At 41.8% G+C, this 27,740-nt stretch overlaps 1 protein-coding gene across 2 annotated transcripts; it reads left to right on the forward strand.

Moving 5' to 3' along the window:
• Positions 1–106: 106 nt before the first annotated feature.
• On the forward strand, positions 107–27,683 carry Mcm8 (minichromosome maintenance 8 homologous recombination repair factor). 2 transcript variants are annotated; one of them, XM_052183709.1, is made up of 19 exons: positions 107–276; positions 1,044–1,215; positions 1,678–1,761; positions 3,669–3,751; positions 4,037–4,186; positions 5,448–5,551; positions 7,632–7,830; positions 9,226–9,311; positions 10,793–10,944; positions 11,281–11,476; positions 14,286–14,316; positions 15,162–15,302; positions 18,088–18,229; positions 20,583–20,778; positions 21,196–21,415; positions 21,634–21,843; positions 23,052–23,128; positions 26,264–26,453; positions 27,134–27,683. In XM_052183709.1, the coding sequence occupies exons 2-19, from the start codon at positions 1,068–1,070 to the stop codon at positions 27,224–27,226; spliced, it is 2,502 nt and encodes an 833-aa protein (XP_052039669.1). In that variant the 5' UTR covers positions 107–276; positions 1,044–1,067; the 3' UTR covers positions 27,227–27,683. The 2 variants fall into 2 exon arrangements, with proteins under 2 accessions (XP_052039669.1, XP_052039670.1); XM_052183710.1 differs by having other exon boundaries at positions 107–270.
• Positions 27,684–27,740: the final 57 nt, after the last annotated feature.

Consider the following 27,740-nt stretch of genomic DNA (forward strand, 5'->3'; position numbering starts at 1 on the left):
CTTTCCGGTCCCGACTTCGGGACGGCTTCCGGGACTTCGGGCGACTTCCGTCCCTCTGAACTCTTTGATTGGCTACCCTTCATCCCCCCCCCCCCCAGTCGCGAGACTTCCTTAAGCCGAAGCGCGTCATAGACGCGCCAAAAAAGAACTTCAAGTGAAGTGCGAGTTTGCCTGCTGCTGGGTGTGCTCGGCCTTCTCTGCCCTGCGTCTCGCGTTCTGATGCGCAGCTCCGAGCACCGGGCTGCTCCGGAGAGTGTCTGCAGAGCTTGTGTGAGAGTGCGTTACTGCTTACGACTCTGTGGCGGGATGGAGGGCTCGGGGACTCCTGAAAGCAGGACGCGGGGAAGAGGTGTGAATGAAGTCGCTTTGCGGGTGGCTTTTCTCAGGCTGCTTCCCTATGTAGATGTTGGAATTGCCACCTTTCTCAATATGTTATTCTGGTGGACCGATGTGGAACGTAGTGTTATGACGGAATGTCTCATCCTGAAGACTTGAGTTTTTATCTCAGGACTATCACAAGCAACCTTAATTTTTATTAGTTTGCATACTTGCGAACCTTTTATTAATTAAATCCACTTAAAGGTAGGACAGGCTCTCCTAATGAATTGCACCACAGTGTATGACTCTATCAGTAGTCACACACATATCTGTGGGATAGGAATTTTTAAGTGGAATTATTTTCTTTCTGAACAGTTTTAGGACATCTTGCCACAGAAAATAATACATCGAAGATTGAGCTATGATATTTCCCCAGTATGGTACTGGCGAGGATTACATTCAGCCAATACTGCCTAATGTTAGTTCCACACTGCAAACATGTTCAAGTTACTGCCTTGATTTCTCTCTTGGTGGTTCGTTGAAAACTGGTACTGAATAAATGTCTATGGTGTACCTTAATCGTGATGGAGATCAAAAGAATTAACTGTACAGCACATAAGGTTTATTCCACAGCATGGAACTTTACAAGCCTAAGTACTACTAGTCTTAAACACAGTACATCAGTTTCCCCCTTTTTACGATGTTAATACATTTTTTTTTTTAAGGTGTGCTGTTGACTTTTAGAAGACATGAGTGGCGCATATAGAGGGAGAGGTTTTGGACGAGGAAGATTCCAAAGCTGGAAAAGAGGAAGAGGTGGTGGGAACTTCTCAGGAAGATGGAAAGAAAGAGAACACAGAGCTGACCTGAACCAAGCCGCAGGAAAGCATGCTTCTGGTAGGTGCAATCAGGGAGCAATGTGTTTTCAAACAGGAAAGAGACAGTCCAAGGGCCAGTAGGTGCTGAGTGGGTAAGGATGGGATACCAAGCCTGAGGACTCTCAGTTAGGTCCCTAGAACCCACATGGTGGAGGGAGAGAACTGGCTTCACAAGCTGCCCTCCACATGTGTATGGTGGCACGTGTGGACCCAGTGTGCACAGGCAGCATCATGTTAAAAAAAAAAATACAAGAAATGTAAATAATGGTAACGAATATGCCTACTACTAATAACCCCTAGTAGATAGCAGGACAGTTTAACTCAAACTTCAGGTCTGAAAGTTAATATTTATAATTCTTATTGAAATATCTAATTCAGAGTCTATTAATAAACTCTTGTAAAAGGAGAAACTAATTAGAGGGAGAAAAAGCCAATGCTTTGTTTTTTTTTTTTTTACTAACGTCATATTCTACTTTTTCAGAACAAACCTCACAACTTTTATGTCAACAGTCAACACTGGATCAGTTTATACCGTATAAGGGCTGGAAGCTTTACTTCTCTGAAGGTAGAGTTAAAGAACCATGAGTTATATATTCATATTTGGATACTGCAACTCATGTTACTGTGGTTCACGCGCCTTTCTATTATATGCCTTTCGTTCTTCCAAACATTTATTTGAAGCATTATTATTATATAACGTACCAGGAAAACAGGATCTGGTGAATGTTTCAAAAGATTTAATGCAAGGAACTGGACATGTGTATAGATGACTCAGAAGCAGAAAGAGAACACTGAGGTAACCCCCCTGAGTTCAGAGCACAGCAGTCTGATTCCTGTGACTGAGGGAGAGCAAGTCAAGGAATGCCGAGGTTATCAGAAGGTGGGGGCTCAGAGGTGGGGGCACAGCAGCGGTGTGGTGTTGTCTTCACTGCTAGGTGCCTTCCGAAGCGTCTTACTTTGTGAGGAGAACATAGACGAATGAAGCTGATTGTCCCTAGTAACTGAGGACGATCAGATGCTCTGGGAGGCTAGAACTGTACTATCCTGCGCAGTAGCAGATATGCTGTGGAACAAGGGGCTGGAGGGATGGCTCAGAAGTTAAGCATGCTTAGGAGCCTTAGCGTGGCCCCCAAAAGGAAGCTCACTCTGAAATCCTTTTTGACTTCTGCAGATGCCTGTATGTGTGGTGTGCACATCTTCTCTCTCTCTCTCTCTCTCTCTCTCTCTCTCTCTCTTTCTCTCTCTCTCTCCCCCTCCCCCCTTGCTCCCCTCACTCTCCCTCCCTTCCTCCCCTCTCCCTCTCTCTCCCTTTGTCCTTTCCTCCCTGCCTCCCTCCCTTTCTCCCTCCCTCCCTCCTCCCTCCCTCCCTCTTTATCTCGCTTTTTCTCGCTATCTTTCTCTCTCAAACACATACACTCTTAAAAAAAATGAAAACAAGAATAGTGTCTTATTACTTTCCAGACCTTCCAGTGTCTCCAATTGCCTGAACCTAATGACTGAATAGGAACTTGGGCAAAAATGACAATCAGAGAGCAGGAAATAGAGTAATAGGCTTCTTACCAAGAATTGGATGGCACTTGATGTTTGTAAAGTATGGAGATTTTTTTTTGTCTTCTTATAGTATCTACATTTATTATATCTCTTATGAGATCTGCTTTTGTTCTTGCTTTTATTTGTAGCTGTGGGTTTTTCCTCTCCAGTGTATTGTAGTGGTTGTAGTCAAGGATCCTGCCTTGTGACAGACTTTCAGTGTTCATTGTGTGAATGAATTCGTTTCCCCTCCCTATTAATTTGATAGATGTGTTTCATAGGAGATCTTTTGTTCCTTTAGGATACACTAGCCACACCATTTTTATTATGCCCTTAGTAGCTAGCTCAGACCACCACAAAGTGATTTTTAGATTACTAAAGATGGAATTCAAGGGATACTTTGCTTAAAATTGACCCAGCTGCATTTTATTAGACTTTCAATGAGAGAGAAATTGAGAGATACTATAGAATCTTGTAAAAATATTAAAAAGTAGCATTATAATTTTGAGATTCCAGTTAAGCTTTGGTCTGTCTCCAGATCTTCAGAAATAATTGACAAGTGGTGGTTTGAACTACTAGAATTTACTTTACAAAGATAGTGATTGTCAGAAGCTCCATTCATGTACATGGCTTTGCCCTTCTTATAATTGAATAAGATATTTGAAGTGATATATATACACATACCCTTTGAGGAGTCTAAGACTCAGAAAGTTTCTCAGATATTTGGACTTTTATATATGTTTTAGGTTATTTAGACATTAGTTTTGTTTAGTTTTGTTTTTTTAAGAATCTCAAGTGTTCATATCTGTATTTATCCAAATGCAATTACAACATGAAGTAAGTAAGGAGGAAAAATGTATGGGGTTTCTAGGGCTCTGTCTCAGCAATATAAAATGCTTCCATCTGTGATTCTTGGTGCTAATGCTGAATTTGTTGGATTAGTTTACAGTAATAACTCTCCTTTTATTGAGAAGATTCAAGCATTTGAGAAATTTTTCACAAGGCATATCGACTTATATGATAAGGTAAGTGCTTTCTATAACAACTTTAGCAGTCTGCCTTTATGTGACAGCTAACTACACAGAATGTTTGAGGAGCTAGTGAGCATGAGCAGTGCAGTTGGGGAGGTGTTATAAATACCGACTTCAAAAGTTTGTTAAGTATGTATATATAAATATTTTTATAATATTACAGCTTTGTAATAAAACTTAGAATTGTTACTGCATGACTATTATATACTTTCTGAAAATATACTAATGATAATTGACTCAAGAAAGCAATCATTGTATATTAATTTTAATCTTTTATAGGATGAAATAGAAAGAAAGGGAAGCATTTTGGTGGATTTTAAAGAACTGACAAAAGATGATGAAATAACCAACTTGATACCAGATATAGAAAGCGCACTAAGAGATGCCCCTGAGAAAACACTGGCATGTATGGGACTGGCAATACATCAGGTAAATTTGGCCAAAGTTTTAAAAGATATCATAGTGTTTGTACTTTTTGCTAACAGATGTTGATCAGAACTTAAAGATTGCAGTCTTCCCCCTAGAGGCAGCAAGTTCAGTCGATGTACAATTTACTTGAATTAGTTTAATTTTACCAAAGATACAGAAGTCATGCTTCCTTTTTGAGGAAGTATCTGATTTCATAGGAAATATAAAAGAGGCATGGAGTTAGGACCTTGGAGAAAAAGGACTTACCTCAGATGCAGTTTCTTTGGCATCAGGAAAATCACTTATTTCCCCAAGAGTCCCATATGTAAACTGGAAGTGACAGTATGTTCTGTGCTTGCATCAGTTCTTCTCAGAGACAGACAATACAACTTGTGAAAGCACCCACGTAAGTGCTTCAAGGTAAAGGGAAGCAGATCCCAGGACAGGCACTTGGCTGCCGTCAGAGGCTGGGGCACAATGGAAAGGTCAGAGGAAGATGTGGGCTTATGGTAGGTCTTACGGGGGTTTGTAGAATTTGGACATAGCAAGGAAGTCAGCATATCCAGGTGCAGCAAACATCACCACACAATTATGTGTACTGCTAGAAACCCTGCACTGATAATCTTGTTTCTCGTCTTTACACTCATCCGGTTGTCCATTATTTCTCTAGTCGGGCAACCACAACATCTCTTTAATCTAACATGATTTAAAGCACAGTTCCTTTCCATCCTTGCTTAGGCTAAGATACGCCCTACATAATTTTTTTTAGTGGAACCCTAATGGTTCCACTATAGTGGAAGCCAGTTCAGTGTATAATGGCTTAGAGGGCTGTCATTTTATATGTATCAGTGTTTTGTTCATAAGTATGTATGTGTCGTGCATGACTCGTGCTCAGAGCATTTAGAAAAGGGCATCAGTTCTTCTAGAACTGGACTTATGGATGGTTTTTGAGCCACTATGATGGGAACTGAACCTTGGTCCTCTGCAAGAGCAGCAAGTGTTCTTAACTGCCGAGCGTCTCCCCAGCCCCGACTGTAAGGTTTTTAATGCTAAGTTTGTTTGGGTCAGAAGTAGAAAGTAAGTAGGGATGCTGAAGTGTTCTGGTACAGGTGTAAGAAAATCCCAAATACAACAATCTACTGCCAAATAAATAGTCATAATCAAATATCAGTCTTTCAAGTGACTATCAGGGTACTATTTTTTTTTCTGGGCTGTTCATAAACTTTGGGTTCTACAATAATTTTGCTTAAAGAGAATATTTATTTTTCAATTTTCAAATAAGGTGTTAACTAAGGACCTTGAAAGGCATGCAGCTGAATTACAAGCTCAAGAGGGATTGTCTAATGGTGGAGAAACAATGGTAAACGTGCCACATATTTATGCACGGTGAGAAACATGATACTATTTCTTTCTCAATAACCTTTTGATTATAGCACAAACATATGGGTTTCATTGTGAAATTTTTATATGTATGTAAGATGTTACTTTGTTTCTATTTTCCTGGCATCCCCCACTGGGTTTTCTTATTTCCCTCTCAGCATTTGGGTGGAGCCCTTCCTGCCCTCATACAGTCCCCACATCTGTTTTCACAGCACAGAGATTCCATTACCTTCTCTTGTTTTTCCCCTCTTATCTCCTTTGAGACTTGTTCCCCCACTCTCATGACTTTCATGTTCTCTGTCTATGTGTCTATAAATCTAGATTTCATATATGTGAGGAAGCATGCCTTGTGTATTTCTGTCTCACACATTTCGCTTAACGAAATGATCTTCAGTTCTATCTATTTTCATGGAGTGTTATAATTTAATTCTCGTTTACAGTTTAACATAGTTCCCTTATGCCCCTTACTTGTTATAGACATCTAGGCTAGTTCCTTCCTTGGCTGTTGTGAATAGTATGCAGTAAATGCAAGTGTTCAAGTTTCTGGTGTTCTCGCTCAGAATCCTTCAGGGATTCTCGGTAGTGCTATAGCTGAGTCATTTGATCTCTGTATTGATTCCCACCAGCAATGTATAAGGAATCCTGACAAATAGTCATTCTGATTGAGATGAAATCTCAAAGCAGTATTACTTTGCTTTTCCCTGATGTCTAATGACAGCAAAATCCACGTATCTGTTGGTCGTTTGTATCTCTTCCCTCGTGGACTGTCTTCAGTGTATTCTTTCTTGCTCGAGTTATTTGGAGTAGTGGGAAGTGTTTAAGAACAGGAACCTTGGGCTGGTGAGATGGCTCAGCGGTTAAGAACACTGACTGCTCTCCCGAAGGTCCTGAGTTCAAATCCCAGTAACCACATGGTGGCTCACAACCATCCATAATGAGATCTGACCCCTCTTCTGGTGTGTCTGAAGACAGCTACGTTGTACTTACATATAATAAATAAATAAATCTTTAAAAAAAAAAAAAACAATTATCTTTAAAAAAAAAAAAAAAAGAACAGGAACCTTGGGTTAGGGTTACTGAGATAGCTCCGTAGCTGAGAGGTGCTGCCGTTGAGCCCGATGACCTGGGCTCAGTCTACAGAACCCGCATAGTGGAATGAGAGAGCCGACTCTCCCGAGTTGTCCTCTGACCTCCACACGCATGTTGTGGTGCACACACAAAACAGTAAATTCCAACAACCACAACAAAGAGCAAAACCATTGACAAGGTAGGTTTGTATAAACAAGGAAACCGACGTTCCTTACTAATTTGATACCATAATTACATCAGCCTGCTGGGGACTATTCAAAGACATCAGACAATTAACAGTTTTCTACTCGAGCAAGCTGATTTCCCAACCTGAAAACTTGTGAAGATTGGTTTTGAACTTGTCAAGACTATTGTTTGGATGTAATAATTTGTGGAGTGTACTTTGTTAAATTCTTAGATTTACATTGTTGACACAGAGAATAAATATTCTCCCGTTTATCTTTATAGTATATCCAGTTTTTAAAATACTTTAAACTTCAGAGTTTCATTTTTTTCTTCCAATATTTATAGAATATATTTTATAACAGTACACACCATTCGTCCCAGCACCCAAGAAACACAGACTGGTGGATCTCTGAGTTCAAAAATTAGAAACCCAAAGATAACGTTATCCTTTTGGAATTTTTTAATTTTTTTATTTTTGGGTTTTGAGACCGAGTTTCTCTGTGTAGTCCTGGCTGTCCTGGAACTTGCTCTGTAGACCATGAAGACCAACCTGGCCTCAGCCTCAGAGGACTGCCTGCCTCTTACCCCAGGCATTGGGATCAAAGGCGAGCACCTCCACTTCCTTTTCTTTAAAGAGAAAGTTTTCCCACTTTTTTTTCTAGACAGCTATATATGGGATTTACTATTTTTCATTTTTAATAAAATTTAACTTGTGAGGTTTCTGGTATACAGAGGGATGAATTCCGTAGCCGCGCCTAAAAGGAACTTGTGAAAATATAACTCTCTGTACATTGTAAGTTTATGGAGAGACACAATTTTGTTTTATTTTTAGAGTCTACAACTATGAGCCCTTAACACACCTCAAGAACATCCGAGCAACTTGCTATGGAAAATACATCTCTATCAGAGGGACTGTGGTTCGAGTCAGTAACATAAAGCCTCTCTGCACCAAAATGGCTTTTCAGTGTGCTGCATGTGGAGAGATTCAGAGTTTCCCTCTTCCAGATGGAAAATACAATCTTCCTACAAAGGTGATGTGTTCTGTGATTGACTGTATGCTCTTGTCTTTACCGAGGAGGCACATCAGTTTCCAGAGAATGTGCCATGCTTTTGAGCACAGCTGTCGCAGAGCGAATGGCCACACACAGAGAGCTGAAGCCACGAGCCGCCATGTTTCCTGATTGCCTGGGTAGAGGCCGGAAGAACCCTCACCTGGGAAACTTCCCCTCTGCGTCTCTGTGCGGTTGCCATTACAAGATGGGTCTGGTAGAGGGAGGGCCACACCTTTCTTCTGGGCTGGCTTTGGCTTCTGACACACATTATGGCCTTTCGGAGCTTATAGTCTACTCATGGCTATTGACAGCTGCTGTGGAAAGAGACCAGTTGGTAGGCAGAATGCTGTCTACATAAGCCAGCCTCAGAAATCATATAATTTCATTTCTGTCATGGCTGATTAGAGTGTGTTGCAGACTGCCTGGATTCCAGGAGAGAAAATTTGACTCCTGTTCCCGATAGGGAGTTATCCTGCTGCATAAATGATATAATGCCTTAAGCTGATACATGCATCTCAAGTTATACACACACACACACACACGCGCGCGCGCACGCGCACACACACGCACACACACACACACACACGCACACACATACAGTGACATAGGAAAACTTGAACACAACTTGCACATACAATGAGAAGCACCTGTCAAGTGACTGTAGCACGCAAACAACACAAAGGGAGATTATTGCTGTGAAGAGACACCACGACCATGGCAACTCTTAGAAATGAAAACACTTAATTGGGACTAGTGTACAGCTCGGAGGTTTAGTCCAGTATGGTGGTATGCAGGCAGACATACATGGCGCTAGAGAAGCTGCTGAGAGTTCTGTGTCTTGATGTGCAGGCAGCAGAAGGAGACTGGTGCCACACTGGGTATATCCTGTGCACTGGAGACCTCAAAGCTGCCTCCACATTGACACACTTCCTCCAACAAGGCTATCTATCCCTCCTGGCAGTGCCACTCTATGGCCAAGCTTTCAAACACATGCATCTGTGGGGGCCGTCCTTATTCATACCACCCACCACAGGGGGCTAGAGGAGAGCTGAGGGTTACTGAAGGTCCTTAGTGAGAGACTTTTCAAAAGTTGGAGATTAGGTCAAAGCATATGGCCTGAAGGAGGTGGTGCAGTCAAGGCGTCCAAGGACTGGGAGACTGCCTGGGACAGAGGAAGCAATAAGTACACGCTACGGAGGTAAGTGGGGAGCTTTGGCTACTCATAGCAAAGTAAACACAGGTGTGAAGGGTCAGCTAGAAAAGGACCAAGAGTGACAGCTGAAGATCGTAGCAAGAAGTGGGTGAGAATATAGCTGAGGTCTCTTAACGTGATCGGGGCTTGCCGGAAGCTGACTGTGGATGACTCCCTTGCAGTGTCCCGTGCCCGCGTGCCGAGGGAGGTCGTTTGCTCCGTTGCGCAGCTCTCCTCTCACAGTTACACTGGACTGGCAGTTGATCAAGTAAGCCCTCATCCTGCTGAGTGACTCCAAGGTGGCAGAGATTACTGATGAGTCTGCTTTAAAATGATTATTGCTTCTTTGAAATTGATTGCTTACTGTATCCTAGAGAGGATGCAGCAATACTTCCCGTTGCTAATGAGAAGTGGTTCATTTCCTATCTAGATGATGTGATTCATTGTACATTCCACGATGGACTGGGATAACATTGATGCTTTAGGTAAAGGATCACTTAGAAGTGGGCTGTTTGGTGACATGCTCTCGTTCTCTATTCAGCATGTTGTACCACTTATCATTGGCTTGTTTTTCTTTATTTGTTTTAAAAGTCAGGCATTATTTCTGTATTTTTAAGGAAGACTTATTTATGTACAGTATGTCTACATGAATATATGCTGTGAGTGTGAGCGCCCATGGAGGTCAGAAGAGGGGCATTTAAGGGCAGAAGAAGAGCATTGGCCCCTCTGGAGCTGTGGTTACAGGCAGTCCATGAGTGCTGGGAAGCTAACCTGGGTCCCGTGGTAGAGCACTGGGTGCTCTTAACCACTGAGACGTCTCTCCAGCGTCATCATTTTTTTTTCATCCAGTAATTTTAGGTTTTCTTGATTATATGTCATATGTCCATAACCATATTTAAAAATAAAAATAAAAAAAGACTTAGATCCCTCGAGTTGGGTCTGTGTAATTTTCCCTGCTCTTAGTGAAAGGTTTGATGCTATTCTAATGCTCATTCCTTTTAGGGTGCTGGACACTTCTGCCCCACCTTATAATCTCTTTATTTGTGCAGTAATGAAGTGGTGAAGGAATGTTCAGTTATCCTCATGGCCCTCGACACTTTCTGCCCGAGTTGTCTTTAGCTGTCCTGTGTGCTGTGTGCTTCTCTCTTTGGCTCCTGTCAGACGCATCCCCTAGATTCCTGATGCCGTCTCTTTGCCTTACCCTTTCATATTTCTGCAGGCTTTCCAAATTAAAGTGGCTTCTTGTTATGTCATTTCTAGAAATGTGCTTGGTTGTTACTGTATTGAGGCAGTAACTTTGTAGCCACGTGTAACCTTGCCCCAACTCTTCCTGCTGAGAACCTTGGTTGCCACTTCTCTCTGCCCTTTTTCAACAGTTATCTCTCAACAGCGATGTGGTAGCTTTACTCTCTGGGCAAGATATGTTTGCATCTCAGTAGTTAAGGAAATTGCTTGTGAGGTTTGTCTGTGCATTCTGGGCTTTATTTTGCTTTACCCGCCACATCTTTCCTATTTGGTGTCTTCAGAAAGAGTGAGTCCTATTTGTTAGTTTTTGAGGGGTCATAGGTGAATGAATACACAGATTCATTCTGCCATCCTGAATTGGAAACTGCTAACGTGCTTCTTTTTATATACCATTGAACTTAAAAACCAGCCCGTCTTCATCTAGAACAGCATTATACAGATCCTGAGTTGAAGAAACAACTGTATGTAAAATATATTCTAACTGAAAACTTTGGAATGCCTTAGAATCCAGGAGCTGATGTCTGATGCACAGAGAGAAGCTGGTCGGATCCCTCGAACAATAGAATGTGAACTTGTTCATGATCTTGTAGATAGTTGTGTCCCAGGAGATACAGTGACTGTTACTGGAATTGTCAAAGTCTCAAATACTGAAGAAGGTATGTTGTAACTTTTTCAACAGCTGTCTCTCAACAGTGATGTGTTAGCTTTTTTTCATTATAGAAGATATTTCTACATTTCAAATAATTTAGGAAATTCCTTGATCCTTGTGTATGATAAGGTATTTGGTGGCCCAGGCTTGAAATTGCACTCTTTGGGAAGCTGAGGTAGGATAGTCACAGTTTGAGGTTAATTTTGAGGATTTGTGTCTAAAAAGCCTCTAGTGAGGGAGTAACTCACTTTTTACTGATTCACCCTGAGTTATAAGTCTTGTTTAACACTCTAGTCAATTGTATGGAAAATGAAACAGTCCATTTAATATTTTGAATTTACAGGTTCTCGAAATAAGAATGATAAGTGCATGTTCCTTTTGTACATTGAAGCAAATTCTGTTAGCAACAGCAAAGGTCAGAAAGCACAGAGTGCGGAGGACGGCTGCCAGCACGGGGCACTGATGGAGTTCTCCCTCAAGGACCTGTACGCCATCCAGGAGATCCAGGCCGAGGACAGCCTGTTTAAGCTCATTGTCAAGTATGCATTAAGTTACTGAAGCTTTGTTAGGAATATGCATGTCAACTTGCCCTTGTTACTAGTCAAAAAATCTAGACAGAATGGTTGGCCAACGAGTCCAAGCCATATCTAGATTGCTGTCTGTTTTAGGACCTGTGAAGGTTTTTATATTTATGAATGGTGTAAGAAAATGAAGAGTACTTCATAATACAAAATTATATGAAATTCATATATTATATGACATTTGGTATCCATAACAAAGCTTTATGAACAGAGCCACCTTCAGTCACTTCTAGGAGTTCCTAGCTGCCTTCGCACTGTGGTGACAGTGTGTAGCAGCAATGAAACCACACCCTTGGCAATGGGCGTTGATGCTGATGCCTTTCAGAAAACCGCTACCTAGTGTAAATGAAGACCGGCTTTCATAAGTGTGTCATAATAAAGTTGCTTTGGCATCCTCACAGTTTGAGAGTAATTTTGAAACAATGAGGAAAATCATGAGACTGAATTTACCATGCCTAGGAGTAGTGAAGAAAGACTTGGAATGCGGTCTGTGAAGAAATTGGTCTTGTCATACTCCCTTTTTCCAAGGCTTTGGGTTCCAGAATTGAGACTTTGTCTCTCTGCTTGAAGTATGTCAGTTCACCAACTGAAGAAAGTTTTGAGTTACTTGAGTTCTTGTCCTTAATCTCTCAAGACTTCCCCTCCAAATAGGCATTCTGACTTACTCTGTGGTAGCTAGTGCTGTGATTGGGTCAGCAGAGGTAAGCTACATAGGAATTGTCTGTTGTCTGAGCAGGAGCCTAAGGAGCAGCCACGTTGAGGCTCAGACACCTCTCTGTCATCCTTACCGCTTATAAGTGAAGTCGCCTCTTAGCAGCCCTTTGTCCCTGGTCACCAGTTTGCCTTCTTCCCTTTTGACTTCTTGTTTGTGGTTTCATCATCTAAAGTAGAGTTTTCCAGGACTTGTCACTTTATCAGAAGATTGGCAAACGAGGTGGACTATTTTTTTTGAAAATTTCTGGTGAAGCATATCAATCTGATTCATTTGCATGTTGTTAGCAGCTGCCTTCTACACTACATGTTGACTACTTAAGGCTGAAGCTATAGTCTACAAGGCTGAAATTTACATCCTGGACCTTTAAGAAACAGTTGATTGACCATACTAGGTGAGAGAACAGAGGAGCTAGTATGAGAATTCCCATATATGACAGGTGATATGTCAGTTTAGATTCCTGTGGAAGCAGTGATTGTGTTAAATGCCATTTATTTGGTAGAAGAGCTTAGAGATAGCAGGAAGGCAGGAGCAGTCCGAGAGGGGACACCGGGCCGGTGCTCTAATGAGCAGGTGGTTGCCATTAGCTGCCTGTGGGGACCTAGACTTGAGGAAAAGCCCAGCACTTCTGTTCTGCCCTTGTGTCTACTGAGGATGCTTCTGTAGCCATAGAAAAGTCTGTGATAGACTTTCAGGTGACTGGTAGGGTGTGGCTGGCCGTTAGCCCAGAACATGGTAAAGATGAGTTCCAAGGGGCGCCAGTTTCTGTTTACATTTAATAAAAAAGGAGGAAGATTCATAGTCTACTCCTGGTCCCTTCCCTATCCATTTTTATTTGTCCCTTGCTTACAAGATGTATATATGTAAATGCCATGTTTGTGTATGCATGCACATACCTACGTACATGAAAATGTCTGCATGCATTATGCTGACAATCAAGTATGTTCCTTGTGTTTCTGTTGGTAAGCATCTTATGTTCTGAGCCTGTCTCTCAGAGAACCTGCGGCTTAGAGGTTGCCTGGGCCGGGCAGTGGGCTCCGGGGAGCTTCTGTCCCCACCTTCCCCGTGCTACGATTGCACTTCTTCCCTCCCTGGCTTTTCACTGGGTGCTGGGATCTGAAATGCTTGTGCTTTCACGGCTCGTACTCTGCGGCTGAGCCATCGCTCTAGCCCTTGTAGATTTCTTTCTTTTTTCTTTTTCTTTTAAATATTATTTATTTAATGTTTTGTGTACAGTGTAGCTGTCTTCAGATGCACCAGAAGAGTGCATCGGATCCTATTATAGATGGATTGTGAGCCACCATGTGGTTGCTGGGAATTGAACTCAGGACCTCTGGAAGAGCAGTCAGTGCTCTTAACTGCTGAGCTGTCTCTCCAGCCTGTAGATTTATTTCTTTATATTCACATTCTTCATCTGACTCTTCTGAATTGAACTGAAAAGGATGAAATTTTATACCACCTTTGAATACTAATATTTGTGCTGAGCTCATATATTTGTGTTTTCCCTTCATTGACTTTACAGTTCTCAAGATGTCTGTTCTTTTTGTTTTGTTTTGTTTTGTTTTGTTTTGTTTTGTTTTGTTTTTCGAGACAAGGTTTCTCTGTGTAGCCCTGGCTGTCCTGAACTCACTCTGTAGACCAGGCTGGCCTCGAACTCAGAAATCTGCCTGCTTCTGCCTCCCAAGTGCTGGGATTAAAGGTGTGCACCACCGCTGCCTGGCAAGATGTCTGTTCAAAGAAAACAAATAACCAGGAGTGCAGAAGACCTCATGATAGTGTATTTTAAATGTTCTGTCAGATCAGCTATGTATTGAGTTAATTTAAGATGGTTTTCAAGCACTCTCTTGAAGCTTGGATTTTAAAGCATTCTTTTCTTTATAGATTAAATAAGACTTGAAAAAGCTTACTATAAGAATAAAATTTATAGGGTTGAGGAGATAAAAATTTGCCTCCCCTTTGATATTAAATAAAGGAGATTAAGAAAATTGTAAAGTAGCTCTTCTAATGTACCTATCAATTTAAGTTAGAATCTAAAAGTTGTATTCTGTTTTTCAGCTCACTTTGTCCTGTCATTTTTGGTCATGAAGTAAGTATATTACTTCAGTTTAATTTAAAAAAGTACATTGTTGTCAATATTAATACTTTAAAGTAGTGAGATTCTCCTACCAGTCATTAGTAAATATGAATCATCATTCTCTATAACAGCAGTTTTCAACCTGTGAGTTGTAATTCATAACAGTAGCAAAATTACAGTTATGAAGTACTGTACACTGAAGTCATTTTTTGGTGGGGCTTCCACAACATAAGGAAGTAGATTAAAGGGCTGTAGCATTAGGAAGGTTGAGAACCACTGTTCTGTAAGTTTATGTGGAAGCTGAATAATATCCCTGAAACTGTCAACAGTTACTGGGATTGGACGCCTTTCAAAGTGACTAGACACTAAACACCAATAGGTGTTTTGTGTTTCCCACTTTGGAATGAATTGTTGGTTTACAAAGTTGTTCTTAGCAATTGCCAAGGTCCTGTTGATTTAGATGCTTCCAATCTTTGTTTTTAATCATTTGTGTTATAGCAGGTTGTTTCTAGACAAACTTTTTTTTTTCTTTTTTAGACCAGGTTTTGCTTTGTTGTCTCAGAAAGCCTTGAGCCCATAACCTTCCTGTGTCTGTATCTCAAATGCTATGATTGCAGACATACTTAGCTTTGCTTCCCAACTTCATTGTAAAACAGTAAAATTCAGTCATGTTAAAAAGTATCCTGACTGGTGGTGCAGCTCAGGGCTGAGCACCTGACTAATTAGGCACTAAGCCTTGGGCTTCATCAACACTGCAAAGGTGGTAATCCCCAGACAGACCAGTGCCGTAGACAGGCGGAATGCCTCTTGCTAGTTATCTTTACATCTCTCTCTCTGTTCTCTCCTTCCACTCCAAGCTTGTTAAAGCAGGTCTGACGTTAGCGCTCTTTGGCGGTAGCCAAAAGTACGCAGATGACAAAAACAGGATTCCCATTCGAGGAGACCCACACGTCCTGATTGTTGGAGATCCAGGCTTGGGGAAGAGTCAGATGCTGCAGGTAGAAAATCAGTTACTTGGTATTTTGCCTTTTGCTTATATAATTAGCAGGTGACATTTTTCAAAGTATGACATGTTTGGGTTGTAGGGGAACTAGTTTGTCTAGGGTTACAGAGGTACTAGTGTGTATGAGTAATTCACAGTGTGTTTGGCCTTTTCACTTCAAGCTACCCCTGCCACACAGACTGCATAAGCATCTTGGCTATGGAGGTCTTAACTATGATGAAACACTGTTTACCTGACAACACCGTTATTATACCTGGCAATGCTAGTCTATTGTGCAGTGACTACATCAAGGACCAGATGGTGAAGGATGTAGAGTTGGGGCATGCATTCTCTCCATACAAGCACATAAGCTTCTTACTGCTTACTGATTCAGGTAAAGGTAGGGGGTCCATCTGTATACATCTCCACTGTTTCTCTCAAGCCAAAGCAAAGCAGCTTCTTTTTTTTGTTTTGTTTTGTTTTGTTTTGTTTTGTTTTGTTTTGTTTTCCGAGACAGGGTTTCTCTGTGTAGCTCCGGCTGTCCTGGAACTCACTCTGTAGACCAGGCTGGCCTCGAACTCAGAAATCCACCTGCCTCTGCCTCCCAAGTGCTGGGATTAAAGGCGTGTGCCACCACCACCTGGCACAAAGCAACTTCTTTGATCAATCAGTTTTTAGCCACCAAAGAAGGTTCTGTCTCTGCCAGCCAGAGCCTGCTGCTGTTTCCTTCTTAGGTTCATAAGAAGGTACTATTTGTGGTTTTCTCAGTGATACCTAGTAGACTTGGTGCAGTGTCCTTCTTAAGGATGCCTTCTCCCACCTTACCAAGGACTCCCTGGCCCTCTGGTGAGTAGCAGTCATTCCTGTGGTTGATAACTCTTCATCCAGCAGTTGAGCACTCCGGTTGTGTCTTGCAGTTATGTTTGAAACTCTTTGAACATGGTATAGGCAGCCTGAAGCTAGTACTTGTTTCTCTCTAGTTCCCCCAGGTGGTCCTGATGTGCAGACAGGATGGTGTGATCCTCCCGTTGGCATTGGCACCCATCGTCCTTCCCTTGCATGTGTCATATTTATTCCCCTTGGCTAAATATTAAACCAGTCATTTTAGTTCCTTTAAAACATTGCATCCTTGTTTGGGTCTCTTTGTCCAGAAGAGCCTGCTTTTACCTGTTCTGAGCCCTTGCATCAGCCTATATCTAAGACAGGCTTACCTAGCTGTAAGTTATAATAAAGTGAAAACAGGCTGAAGAGATGACTCATTGGTTAAGAGTTCTTGGTACTCATGTAGAGGACCTGGATTTGGTTCCCAGCACCCACATAGCAGATCACAACTGTTTCTAGTTTCAGTGGATGTAATGCCCTCTTCTGGCCTCCATGGGCACTGCACACATGCTACCCTTAGTACATGCATGCAAAACAGTCATCAATATAAAAATAAATGACTAAATAAATATTTTTAAGGGGGAAATGGCTAGCCAGGTTGAAGAAATAATTATTTTTAAAGGGGAAATAGCCAGATTATGGAGGATAAGGTGCATCCAGGGTTCTGAGTTGTTGAAGCTTTCTTCTATGGTTTGTGCAATTGTGTGTGTAACTTTTGAACTAGTGTTATACATGTGGAAGCCTGCTTTTACCTTCACAGTAACTGATTGTATATAGCCTAAAATTTTATTTGTATGTTTTGTTCGGGCTGGGGAATGGCTCAGTGGATATGAGCACACCCATGTAAATAGCTGGGCATCACTGCACACGCCTGTAACCCCAGTGCTGCTGGGTCAACCTCAAGAGCTTACTGATCCCAGCCTGGCTGACCCTGGTAAACTTCTGGTTCAGTGAGCAGCTCTGTCTCCAAGCAGTAAAGTGGAGAGTGATTGATAGAGGAAGACTGCACAGGCACACATGCAGGCACATCCAAAACAATTTTAAAATCCAAAAACAATTTTAAAGAGCTCTAACATTAGAGGCCATGTTTTTAAAGAAATACACCACTACTAATAGACCCACTTAACATTTACATTCCTACTTTGTTTTGATCACTTAGGAAACCACCCCAGTATCAGCATTGTCAGGATTCTCAAAAAAGACTAACAGAGGGCTGAGTCTGTGGCTCAGTGCACAGAATGCTCACCTGGCACACACAGAATGACTCCAGTGGTGGTATACCCCTGGAAAACCGGCACTCCAGGTCATCCTCTGCGCCGCATAGTGAGTCTGAGGACAATCTCAGCTACACGAGACCCTGTCTCGGGGAATAAAAGTGGCCTAGCAATTAAGAACATTGGCTGTTCTAGAGGACCCAAGTGTGGTTCCCCGTACCCATGTCAGGTGGCTTAGAATCTCTTTAATTCCAGCCCCAGGAGATCCACTGCCCTCTTCTGGCTTTTATGGGTATCAACCCATTTGTGATACATGCACACGCACATGCACACGCACGCACACATGCACGCATGCACGCACGCGAGCATAAGGAAATGGGACGTAGGTTCAGGGATTGAGCTGTTGACTATGATGGTCAGTGATTCTTCTTTACTGGTGTGTGTGTGTGTGTTACAGTATGGAGACAGTCATGATTCAGGTTTCACTAAACTTCAGAGCTTGTTGTTTCCGGTAAACTGTCTAGCCAGCAAGTCCTGGGCATCTGCCTGTTTCCACTCCGGTAGTGCCAGGATTATGAACGTATGAACATTAGAAACGGGAGCTGGGGATCCAAACTCGGGTTCTTATGCTGCATGACAAAGACTTTATCCACTGAGCCATCTCTTCCAGCCCTCTAATGATTTTTAAACCTTTGTTTTAAATAGGCAGTGTGCAATGTGGCACCGCGTGGTGTGTATGTTTGTGGAAATACCACCACCAGCTCTGGTCTGACTGTAACTCTTTCAAAAGACAGCTCCTCAGGAGATTTTGCTTTGGAAGCTGGTGCCCTTGTACTTGGTGACCAAGGTGAGAGACAAAAGGGACTAATGATTCTGGGGCTTAACACCTTTTTCTTCTTGAAACAGTTGTCTTGCTGTATAGGTCAGATTGCATCAAGAGGCATCCTCCAGCCTCTACCACCCAAGTGCTGTAATTAGAAGCATGTGCCACCACCGCTGGATCAATCTCTTCATTTCAATGAATTGACTTTTAGTTTGAGAGTCATTTCTACAGTACTGTCCCAGCCAGTGAACTGACAATGAGTGTCAAATAATAATGGAAAACACAGTACTATCATTTTATTCTATTATACAGCTGAAACCGGTGTTACTTTTAGAATCTTATAACAAATATGTCAAAATTAAATAATCTAATAAAATATGGATAGTTTCTACAGCTCCAACTTTATAACCCTGTTACATTTGTGACCATTTGGAGTTTTATCGTAAGTTCCAAATAGAGTCAGTTTGGATTATCCAGTGGATCATCTCTCGTTCCTACTGCCTAGTGACACGTATACAGTGAGATCAAAGACCTGCAGGCAAAACACCCATGCATATGGAGCAAAATAAATAAATAAATAAATAAATAAATAAATAAATAAATAAATAAATAAATAATTTAAAAAATTAGTATTTTCCTTTAGTATCTGGTAGAATGACCAGAAAAAGTTTAAGTATTAAATTTTGTGACAACATTTTATTCAGACAGGCAAAAGAGTTGAGAATTGTTATAGTTGTTTGAATTTTGTGCTTTATAGCCGTGGTTCAGGTGAGATGACTTAGCAGTCAAGAACACTTGCTGGTCTTTCAGATGACTTGGGTTCAATTCCCAGCACCCACATGGCATCTTAAACTGTCTCTAACTACAGGTCCAGGAGGTCTGAGATTCTCATCTGGCCTCAGTACCCACTAAACACACATTGTCCATAAATATATATATACATGCAGGTAAAAGACTCATACACACAAAATAAAAATCTTTAAAAAATGCAGTAGAAGTTTCCTGTCTGAGCAAAACTGAAATCCAAGCATGAACAATATCCATGAAATGTTTATGGTTTATCTAGGGCTACTAGATAAACCATTGATGATCGCCAGCCAGGCAGTGGTGCTGTAAGCCTTTAATCCCAGCATGTGGCCTACTCTACAGAGCTAGTTCCAGGGCAGCCAGGGCTACACAGAGAAAGCTATTTTAAAAAAACACAAACAAAAACTGATCAACACACAAAACTGTCCCTGTCAAATGAGAGGATAGATAGAGAGGAAAGGCTTATAGTAACTCCAGTGACTACAGAAAAGAGCACAGTTGCAGAGGTAACAAAGGAAACACAACACAGTGGGTGACTGGTTCCATGCAGTAGGAACCCAGATGTAGATGTAGCACTGGGACTGACTTCAAGGGTGTGAGAGAGTCCTGACTCTCAGGTGTCTTAGGTTCAAGTCCCAGCACTGCAAAAATAGCTCTATAGATCTTCAAATACAGACAAGCTAATGAGCAGTTATTTCTCCTATGTGCTTAGCTGGCCAGGATTTGGTGGCCAGAGTACAGGTGAGTTTAACCAGAGAACCCCTAACTGGTGTGAAGAAGAGGGAGAAAGCACACAAGGGTGGTGAGGATCCCCAGGGATGTGTGCTTTAGGAGTAACATCCCCGGTGCTCAGAAAGCTTCAGCCGTGGTGCTGTGTGTAAAGTGTCCCCGCATGCGCCATCAGTGCCTCCTGTCACTATGTATGCTCTTCCGCCCAAACCATGCTGCCACAGCCTGCCCAAGACTCAGCTCAAGGAGCACCTTTTTTGTTAGCCCTTTTATTCCCCATTTTAACTATATTGTTTCAGAAAGCTACCACATAGTCCTGCACATCTCTTCTCCTCTCCTCTCTCTTCTCCTCTCCTCCTCTCTTCCCCTCTTCTCCTCTCCCCCTCTCCCCTCTTCTTTCCTCCTCCCCCCAGGACAGGGTTTCTTTGTGTAGCACTGGCTATCCTGGAACTCTCTTACAGTCCAGGCTAGCCTCAAACTCAAAGTCCATTTGCCTTTTCCTCTGTCCAGTGGTCTGGGGAGTACAGCTCTTAGATGTTTGTATCTTACCTAACTGGTTAAGTCGTGATCCATTTTAAGACTTGCATATCTTCATGTATGCGGCTGCCTGCCACATCCTGTGCTCCCCACAGAGGGTGGAGAGTAAGCAGTGGCACGAGGCTTAGAATGAGACAGATGCATCATTTGCTGTAAAACATGGCAGTCCTCATTGACATTTGATAATTTTAAATTCTAGAATCAAATGGAAATAGTCATTGTGCAGCAACTTCTAAGAAGCCTTACAAATTTGGAAGCTGACCAAAGAAAGGTGTTTTTGTCTATTTTTCTGCTGTGCTTGTAGGCATTTGTGGAATAGATGAATTTGATAAAATGGGGAACCAGCATCAAGCCTTGTTAGAAGCCATGGAGCAGCAGAGTATCAGCCTTGCTAAGGCTGGTGTGGTGTGCAGCCTCCCTGCCAGAACCTCCATCATTGCTGCTGCAAATCCAGTCGGAGGACACTACAACAAAGCCAGAACAGTTTCTGAGAATTTAAAGTAAGTTTCTTCAAATGTGTATGCTGTGAGTTAGTAAGGATAGTTGAGTGTATCAGGAGATAGCTCACAGAAGTTAGAGGTCTCCAGGAATGTACAGAAATGTGAATCCTTAAATCCTGGGGACAGTTGGGTTGCCCTGATAGGCTGCCTGGAACTAGCCGGTGTTTTAGATGCAGTGTCAGTGTTGGGGGTGGGGAGGAAAGAATCTGCACATGCTCAATGTTTGAGACCGCCTTGTATTGTTGTGTATGTTGTTTACACTAACCACTTTGCTTAGGATTCCTGATTATAGTTAACAACCCCATAGACACTCGTGTAGAATGTGTTTATCACCATCATTGTTTACCATCAAAAATCAGAAGTTGTTTCAAACCTTAGTTGGCTGATTCCAGATGTTGCTTCTTTCCTGCTTCCTAGGATGGGGAGTGCCCTACTGTCCAGATTCGATTTGGTCTTTATCTTATTAGATACGCCGAATGAACAGCATGACCACTTACTTTCTGAACATGTGATCGCGATCAGAGCTGGGAAGCAGAGAGTGGTTAGCAGTGCCACGGTCGCTCGTGTGCTCAGTCAAGACTCAAATACTTCTGTACTTGAAGTGGTTTCTGAGAAGCCATTATCAGAAAGACTAAAGGTATACATGTTTCTTTTTTTGTTTTTGTTTTTTTGAAATGGTTTCTCTGTGTAGCCCTGGCTGTGCTGGAACTCACTCTGTAGACCAGACTGGCCTCAAACTCAGAAATCCACCTGCCTCTGCCTCCCAAGCTTGGTTTATTTAGAGAAGCTTTAGAACATTTTTTATTTACCTAAACAAGCTAGAAATTTTCAGCCATTGATTTCATCCTATTCTAGGTGACTCCTGGGGAAAAGACAGATCCGATTCCACATCAGCTGTTGAGGAAGTACATTGGTTACGCACGGCAGTATGTCCACCCACGGTTGTCCACGGAAGCTGCTCAGGCTCTTCAGGATTTCTACCTGGAGCTCCGCAAGCAGAGCCAGCGCATGGGCAGCTCCCCCATCACCACGCGGCAGCTCGAGTCTTTGATCCGTCTGACAGAGGTTTGCGTGCTTTGTCTTTATGCTTTCCGTGGCTAGAGGAAGAGGAGAGGAGTTCAGCCTGATGACACAAACCCCTAAGCTCAGCTACTCAAGAGGCTGACTTTGTATGAGGCCTGCAAAGTACAGAGATAAAGATGCAGTTCAATGGCCTTGAGTGCTCACTCAGTGTGTGCAAGGCCCTAGAGTCAGTCTCCAGCACTGAGAGGGGTTGGTTGAGGGTGTGTGTGTGTGTGTGTGTGTGTGTGTGTGAGAGAGAGAGAGAGAGAGAGAGAGAGAGAGAGAGAGACATTATGTTATGATTTCTCCTTTGATCAGTTTTCTTTACTATCTATCATCTTTCTACATCAAAAGTGAGTAAATAAAAGATTTTTTTTAGATTTATTCACTTTTTTTTTTTTTTTTCCGATAAAGGGTTTCTCTGTGTAGCCCTGACTGTCCTGGAACTCACTCTGTAGACCAGGCTAGCCTTGAACTCAGAAATCCACCTGCCTCTGCCTCCCAAGTGCTGAGATTAAAGGTGTGCGCCACCACCGCCCAGCTGATTTATTCACTTTTGTAACATGTCAAAGCTACAGATTTCTTTCTAGGCAAAGGACCAATTATGCCAAGCAACTTTTATTTTTTTAAATGATACTGTAGATTTCTAAAGTGTCTGTAAAGTGGTGAGGTTATCTAGAATTCCAGGCTTCCGATTTGAGCAGATGGAATGTGGAATCTGCTGAGTGTCTTGACTGATTATGTGACAGGTTGTAGGCGTAGGCAGCCTTTCTAAGCGCAGTACTGTGTGTCTGTCACATTGCACAATGCTCCAAGTACTGCTGCAGTTACAGTTAGCTGCGTCGGATGTTAACGTTCTTTTGATCCTAAAATATGGTTGACTCCTGTTATTTTAGTTTAAATATTTCCTGATAGTAAAAGGCAAGGGTAAAAATATATTTTCATAACCAAATCTCCTGAAATGAACACTCACAAAAATATTAGTAGGTAAAAGTAAATTTTGGCTGTATTTTAAGCTATTTGTACACTTTTCTAATTTTTAAAGATTTTTTTTTTATTCTTTGAGAACTGCCTGCATGCATACAGTATATCTTAATGATAGTCAGTCCTAGCCCACCCTACATAATGAATGATTAAGCTTTGATACAAGTATCTGCACAAGTGGTGAAAGTATTCATCTTTTATTTTAAAATAGTTGTTTTCCTTCACAGGCACGGGCAAGGTTAGAATTGAGAGAGGAGGCGACTAAAGAAGATGCTGAAGATATAATTGAAATTATGAAGCATAGGTAAGACTAACACTAATGTTCTAATGTTGGGGGAGGCAGTGCCATCCACACTGGCCATCAGAGGACAGCTTCTGGAAGTCAGGTCTTACTCTGTGTGGGTCCCAGGGATTGAACCAACGTTGGTCTTGGCCAATACCTTTACCGGCTCAGTCATCTTCTATTTAATTTTTGTAGGAATCTGTTCTTTCTCTTTTTTCTTTCTCACCTCCCTTCCCAATCCTCACTCCTTCCTCCCCTTGCCCCATCCTTTCTTCTCATCTCTTCCCCCCGACCCCTGACCCCTGACCCCCTTCCTCTCTCTCTCCCTTCTGTTTGGTGTTTTTGCTAGGTAATATCTGTTTCTTCAAAGGCAGATGTAGAGATACAAGTTTGCTTATGTCAGAATCAGGGTGCTTTGCTAGTTCCTCTCTGCTCCTGTTGAAGAACAAGGCTTTTATGGTCCAACTGGAGGCTGCCGTGGCAGGATTTACCGAAGGGGCCTCAAGGTGGCTCAGCGCAGTAAAAGTACCTGGCATACAAACCATGGTTGATTCATGCAAACAAGCTCAATGTGGAAGGAGAGAAATAACTCCACGAAGTGGCTCTCCGACTTCCACGCGTGGGCGTGTGTGTATACAATGATAGTGTTCTCCAGTGCTAGTGTAGTGCATGTTAATGGGCACTCCGGTCTGCCAGATTCGACCGTTAAGGTGAGCTGCATAGATCCTCCTCCTCCTACTCATACCATAAACTGAGGTCAGATCAGAAGTTCCAAGGAAGTTTTACGGTCCAGCACTCATTGCTGTCCTTCTAATCAGTAGGGGGGGGTGGAGCTGATGATCATTTTCTCCCTTTCCCAGCAGGGAGACTTCACCTCACTTGGTTTATTATGCTCGCCCCGGTTCTGACACACCTGTAGCTCCTTATCTGCTTAGGGTAGAGGGCCACGCTGCTGCCCCGGAAGGCTTGAGTAACATCTGCAGCTTGCTTCCTGATTTTATAGGCAGTCTGTGGAAGGAGAACTTTTTCTTTAATTCAGTGTCAGCAACAAGGGGAGAGACTAGTTTGATTCCAGGTGGCTAGGGTTATCTGGCATTTTCCGAGATGGAGAGCCAGCTAACATGTCATTTTCAGGTCTGTTAGGCTTCCATGCTTTCTCAGTCTATGAGAACGAGGACCTCACCTCCTTTCCAATGTCGTCCAGGGCCCAGAATCCTGGTATTAAATGTCCTTCATTACTCAAAAATGTTTGCCCTTTTGCAGTTCTTATCTCTTCTGCTTCATTGAAATTACAGTTAATGTGTTATACCTGTAAACTTACATTTTTCACTGGGAAGCAGAAGCATGAGCAAGAGAAATCTGAATCGTGACATGGCTCATCTGAGTTAGCAGAGTGCATACTTGTGCATTTTTTTGAAAAGTAAATGTTTTTATTTAGTAAGTAGTTTATGTTTACTAAATAATGTTTACAAACTTGAAGCTATTGTAGAAAGAAGAATAGCACTACCTCCTGAGATTAGGTTGCTGAGCGCTTTTTCACTGTGGGGAATTATGTCAGATATTTTACAAATCTTTTTTTTTTTCCAAATGGAAGCAAGGTAGCATGGATTAAAATCCCAGGTTTCAGTCATTATTAGTGTAACATTTGCAAGTTGTTCATGCTTGCATGCCAAAGCTGTCTTCATCTGTAAAAAGGAATACCTATAAATCCCCAGGCATAGGGCTGCTGGGAGGAGGCCTCTGGTAACTAAATAGAATCACCATCTGTCAGTAACTGAAAGCATGTCTGGAAATAAAGGAACATTAATTTATTGCTTAATTTAGGTAGATTGAACCTGAATGTAGTAAATAATGTACACTCAGTCAGGAAATGGGCGGCCCTCACTCTTCTGTCACGTGCTCCTGTCTTACTTTATGTGCATTTCAGTCCATATAGCTTCTCTTCTATTCAAGGAACAGACTGTGACAGTCAAGGTCATCCCTAAGGACTGCTTAAGGACAAGGCTAAGATCTGTTCTGTTCACTGCCCTGCACGTGGGTGGAAAATACATATTTGATAATTTTGAGTCAACACTTTGTCTCTTAAACTGCCTCTGGGATTTTATGTCCCACTGTACAGATGTGGGATCAGCAGTAGAGCTGGATTACAAGGCGGGTAATTCCATCTGTAATGGATATTGCAGGCTCCAGCCAAAACTCACTGTCAATGCCTATTTCTCTTTCTTGGTGATTCTGTAACAACAGAGAGAACAGAAGAGAAGTGGGGTTAGTGTCTGACTGTCACCACTGTAATTCATCATGAGCTGGGTTCTAAGATTTCTTCATGGGTATGGGTGTTTTGTCTGCACAGAGGCAGACTAGAGAATGGAACATCTTGGAGTTAGAGGTGCTCACGTGCGGCCACGGGTGCTCTTAAACCCCAGTCTTCTGCAAGAGCAGTCTGTGAGCTAAACCGTGGAACCATTTCTCCTGCCACCTTAGACTTTTAAACATCTTTTCTTTGTAGATGCTATGGTAGGAAATAATAGCACACCCTTACCTAAGAAAACCTAAAATATGTCTTCATAAATTTTATAAATCAGAAATGTTTTTGGTATTTATAATATTGCTTTTCAACTCTACATTTTTACATTTCATATTTGCAAATTTGTTTTGGTGTTTTGAAATAGGATCCCTTCCTCCATATCCCTAACTGGCCTACTTCTTGTTCATGTATTTCAGGCTGTCTTTAGGCTCAAGGGAGTTCTTATGCTTTAGCTCCTGAGTACTGGGATTACAGGCATTTACTGGCAAACTGGTTATGGTTTTGATCTTTCAGAAAGATCAGTAATTGTGTTCAAAATACTTTTCTGTCAATTTATATCATAGTGATTTTCAAAGTGATGTTTTATACCACCTCCAGACTTTGTGTGTGTGTGTGTGTGTGTGTGTTTAAGACAGGGTTTCTCTGTGTAGCACTGGCTGTCCTGGAACTCATTCTGTAGACCAGGCTGGCCTCGAACTCAGAAATCCTCCTGCTTCTGCCTCCCAAGTGCTGGGATTAAAGACATGCGCCACCACTTCCTGGCTTCAGACTTCTATTATGAATTGGAAACCCAGCCCAAAAATTTCTGTAGTCCTGCCGCATGAGATAATCCTTTCTTCTCCATCTTTAAGCATGCTAGGAACTTACTCAGATGAATTTGGGAACCTGGACTTTGAGCGATCCCAGCATGGCTCTGGGATGAGCAACAGGTCAACGGCAAAAAGATTTATTTCTGCTCTCAACAGCATTGCTGAAAGAACTTATAACAACATATTTCAATTTCATCAGCTTCGTCAGATTGCTAAAGAACTAAACATTCAGGTATGATGACCTAAACACTGAAGTGAATGTCAGAGGGTTCTTATTAATATAGCAAAAACACAGGGTTCTTATTAATATAGCAAAAACACTTGTTTTGTTTTGTTTTTCTAGCTGTTTTCTCTGTGTACAACTGTGGCTATCCTGGAATTCTGTAGACCAGGCTGGCCTTGAACTCAGAGATCTGTCTGCCTCTTCCTCTGCCTCCTGAGTACTGGGACTAAAGGCGAGCACATCCATGCTCGGGAACAAAACCACTTTTCAGCTCTAAGATTCTTTGTTACCTCTTCTCAAAGGTTTTGGCATTTCGGTTGAGGGGCTTTTTTTAGCAACACTTGGGCTCTCTATTCTTGAGTGTCCTGTGGCTACTCATTGCCATGACTCTGATTTCTCGGTTGCTGAATCCCTGCTGCTCCTACTTTGGAGCTCTAGTGGAAAGCAGTGTAATTGCACTTTAAATGTGGCAAGTAGTTTTAGATGTAAGATCATGCAATTTCAAAAGCTGGTCTAAGTTGGGCTTTTAATTAAGACAAAGGATTATTTAATGGACTGCTCTACGAAGCACACACTGTTTTTGTTTGTTTGCCTAGGAAGCTTGTTGGGTATACATCTGTTTAGAGATTGATGTGAAACTCATTTTTGGCATATTACTGAATGTGCTAACTCTTAATATTTGCTTTTAGGTTGCCGACTTTGAAAACTTCATTGGATCACTGAATGACCAGGGTTATCTCTTGAAAAAAGGCCCAAAGATTTACCAGCTTCAAACTACGTGAAGGACTTTACCCCATCAGGGCTTCCTGTGGTTTAAAATAGCTCAGAATCATCTTAATTACAAAACTGAAAATAAAAATTCTGAAAAACTACACAACTCCTATAACAGAAAAAAGGCGTATCCATAATTTATCCAGAAGAATAAGAGTAAATTGTTTCCATTATTTTACCTAAAGAACATATTTATTTTATCTAACATAAGCATTATTTGTGCTTTTGACTCATCATATTTTTATTAGTGCTTTTTAGCACTATAAAATATATATCAGATGTCTAGCAGGCATTCAGCTAATACATAAACAAATTAGTATGTGTTCAGGTGAAATTTTATTTAAAACATTAAACTTTGAATTGCATAAATTGTTCAGGTCACAAAAAATTCTTCATTTGTTTTTAACTGGTTGTGGGCAGTGGACTTGGCTTCTCATTTGAAATGTAGTGGAAATTTATTGACTTAATTAGAAGTCTTTTCTGAGAAGTATTATTTACAGAATTGTATGACTGCTGATGATTTAA

The sequence above is a fragment of the Apodemus sylvaticus genome, chromosome 5, assembly GCF_947179515.1.
Source record: "Apodemus sylvaticus chromosome 5, mApoSyl1.1, whole genome shotgun sequence".
Lineage (NCBI taxonomy): Eukaryota > Metazoa > Chordata > Mammalia > Rodentia > Muridae > Apodemus > Apodemus sylvaticus.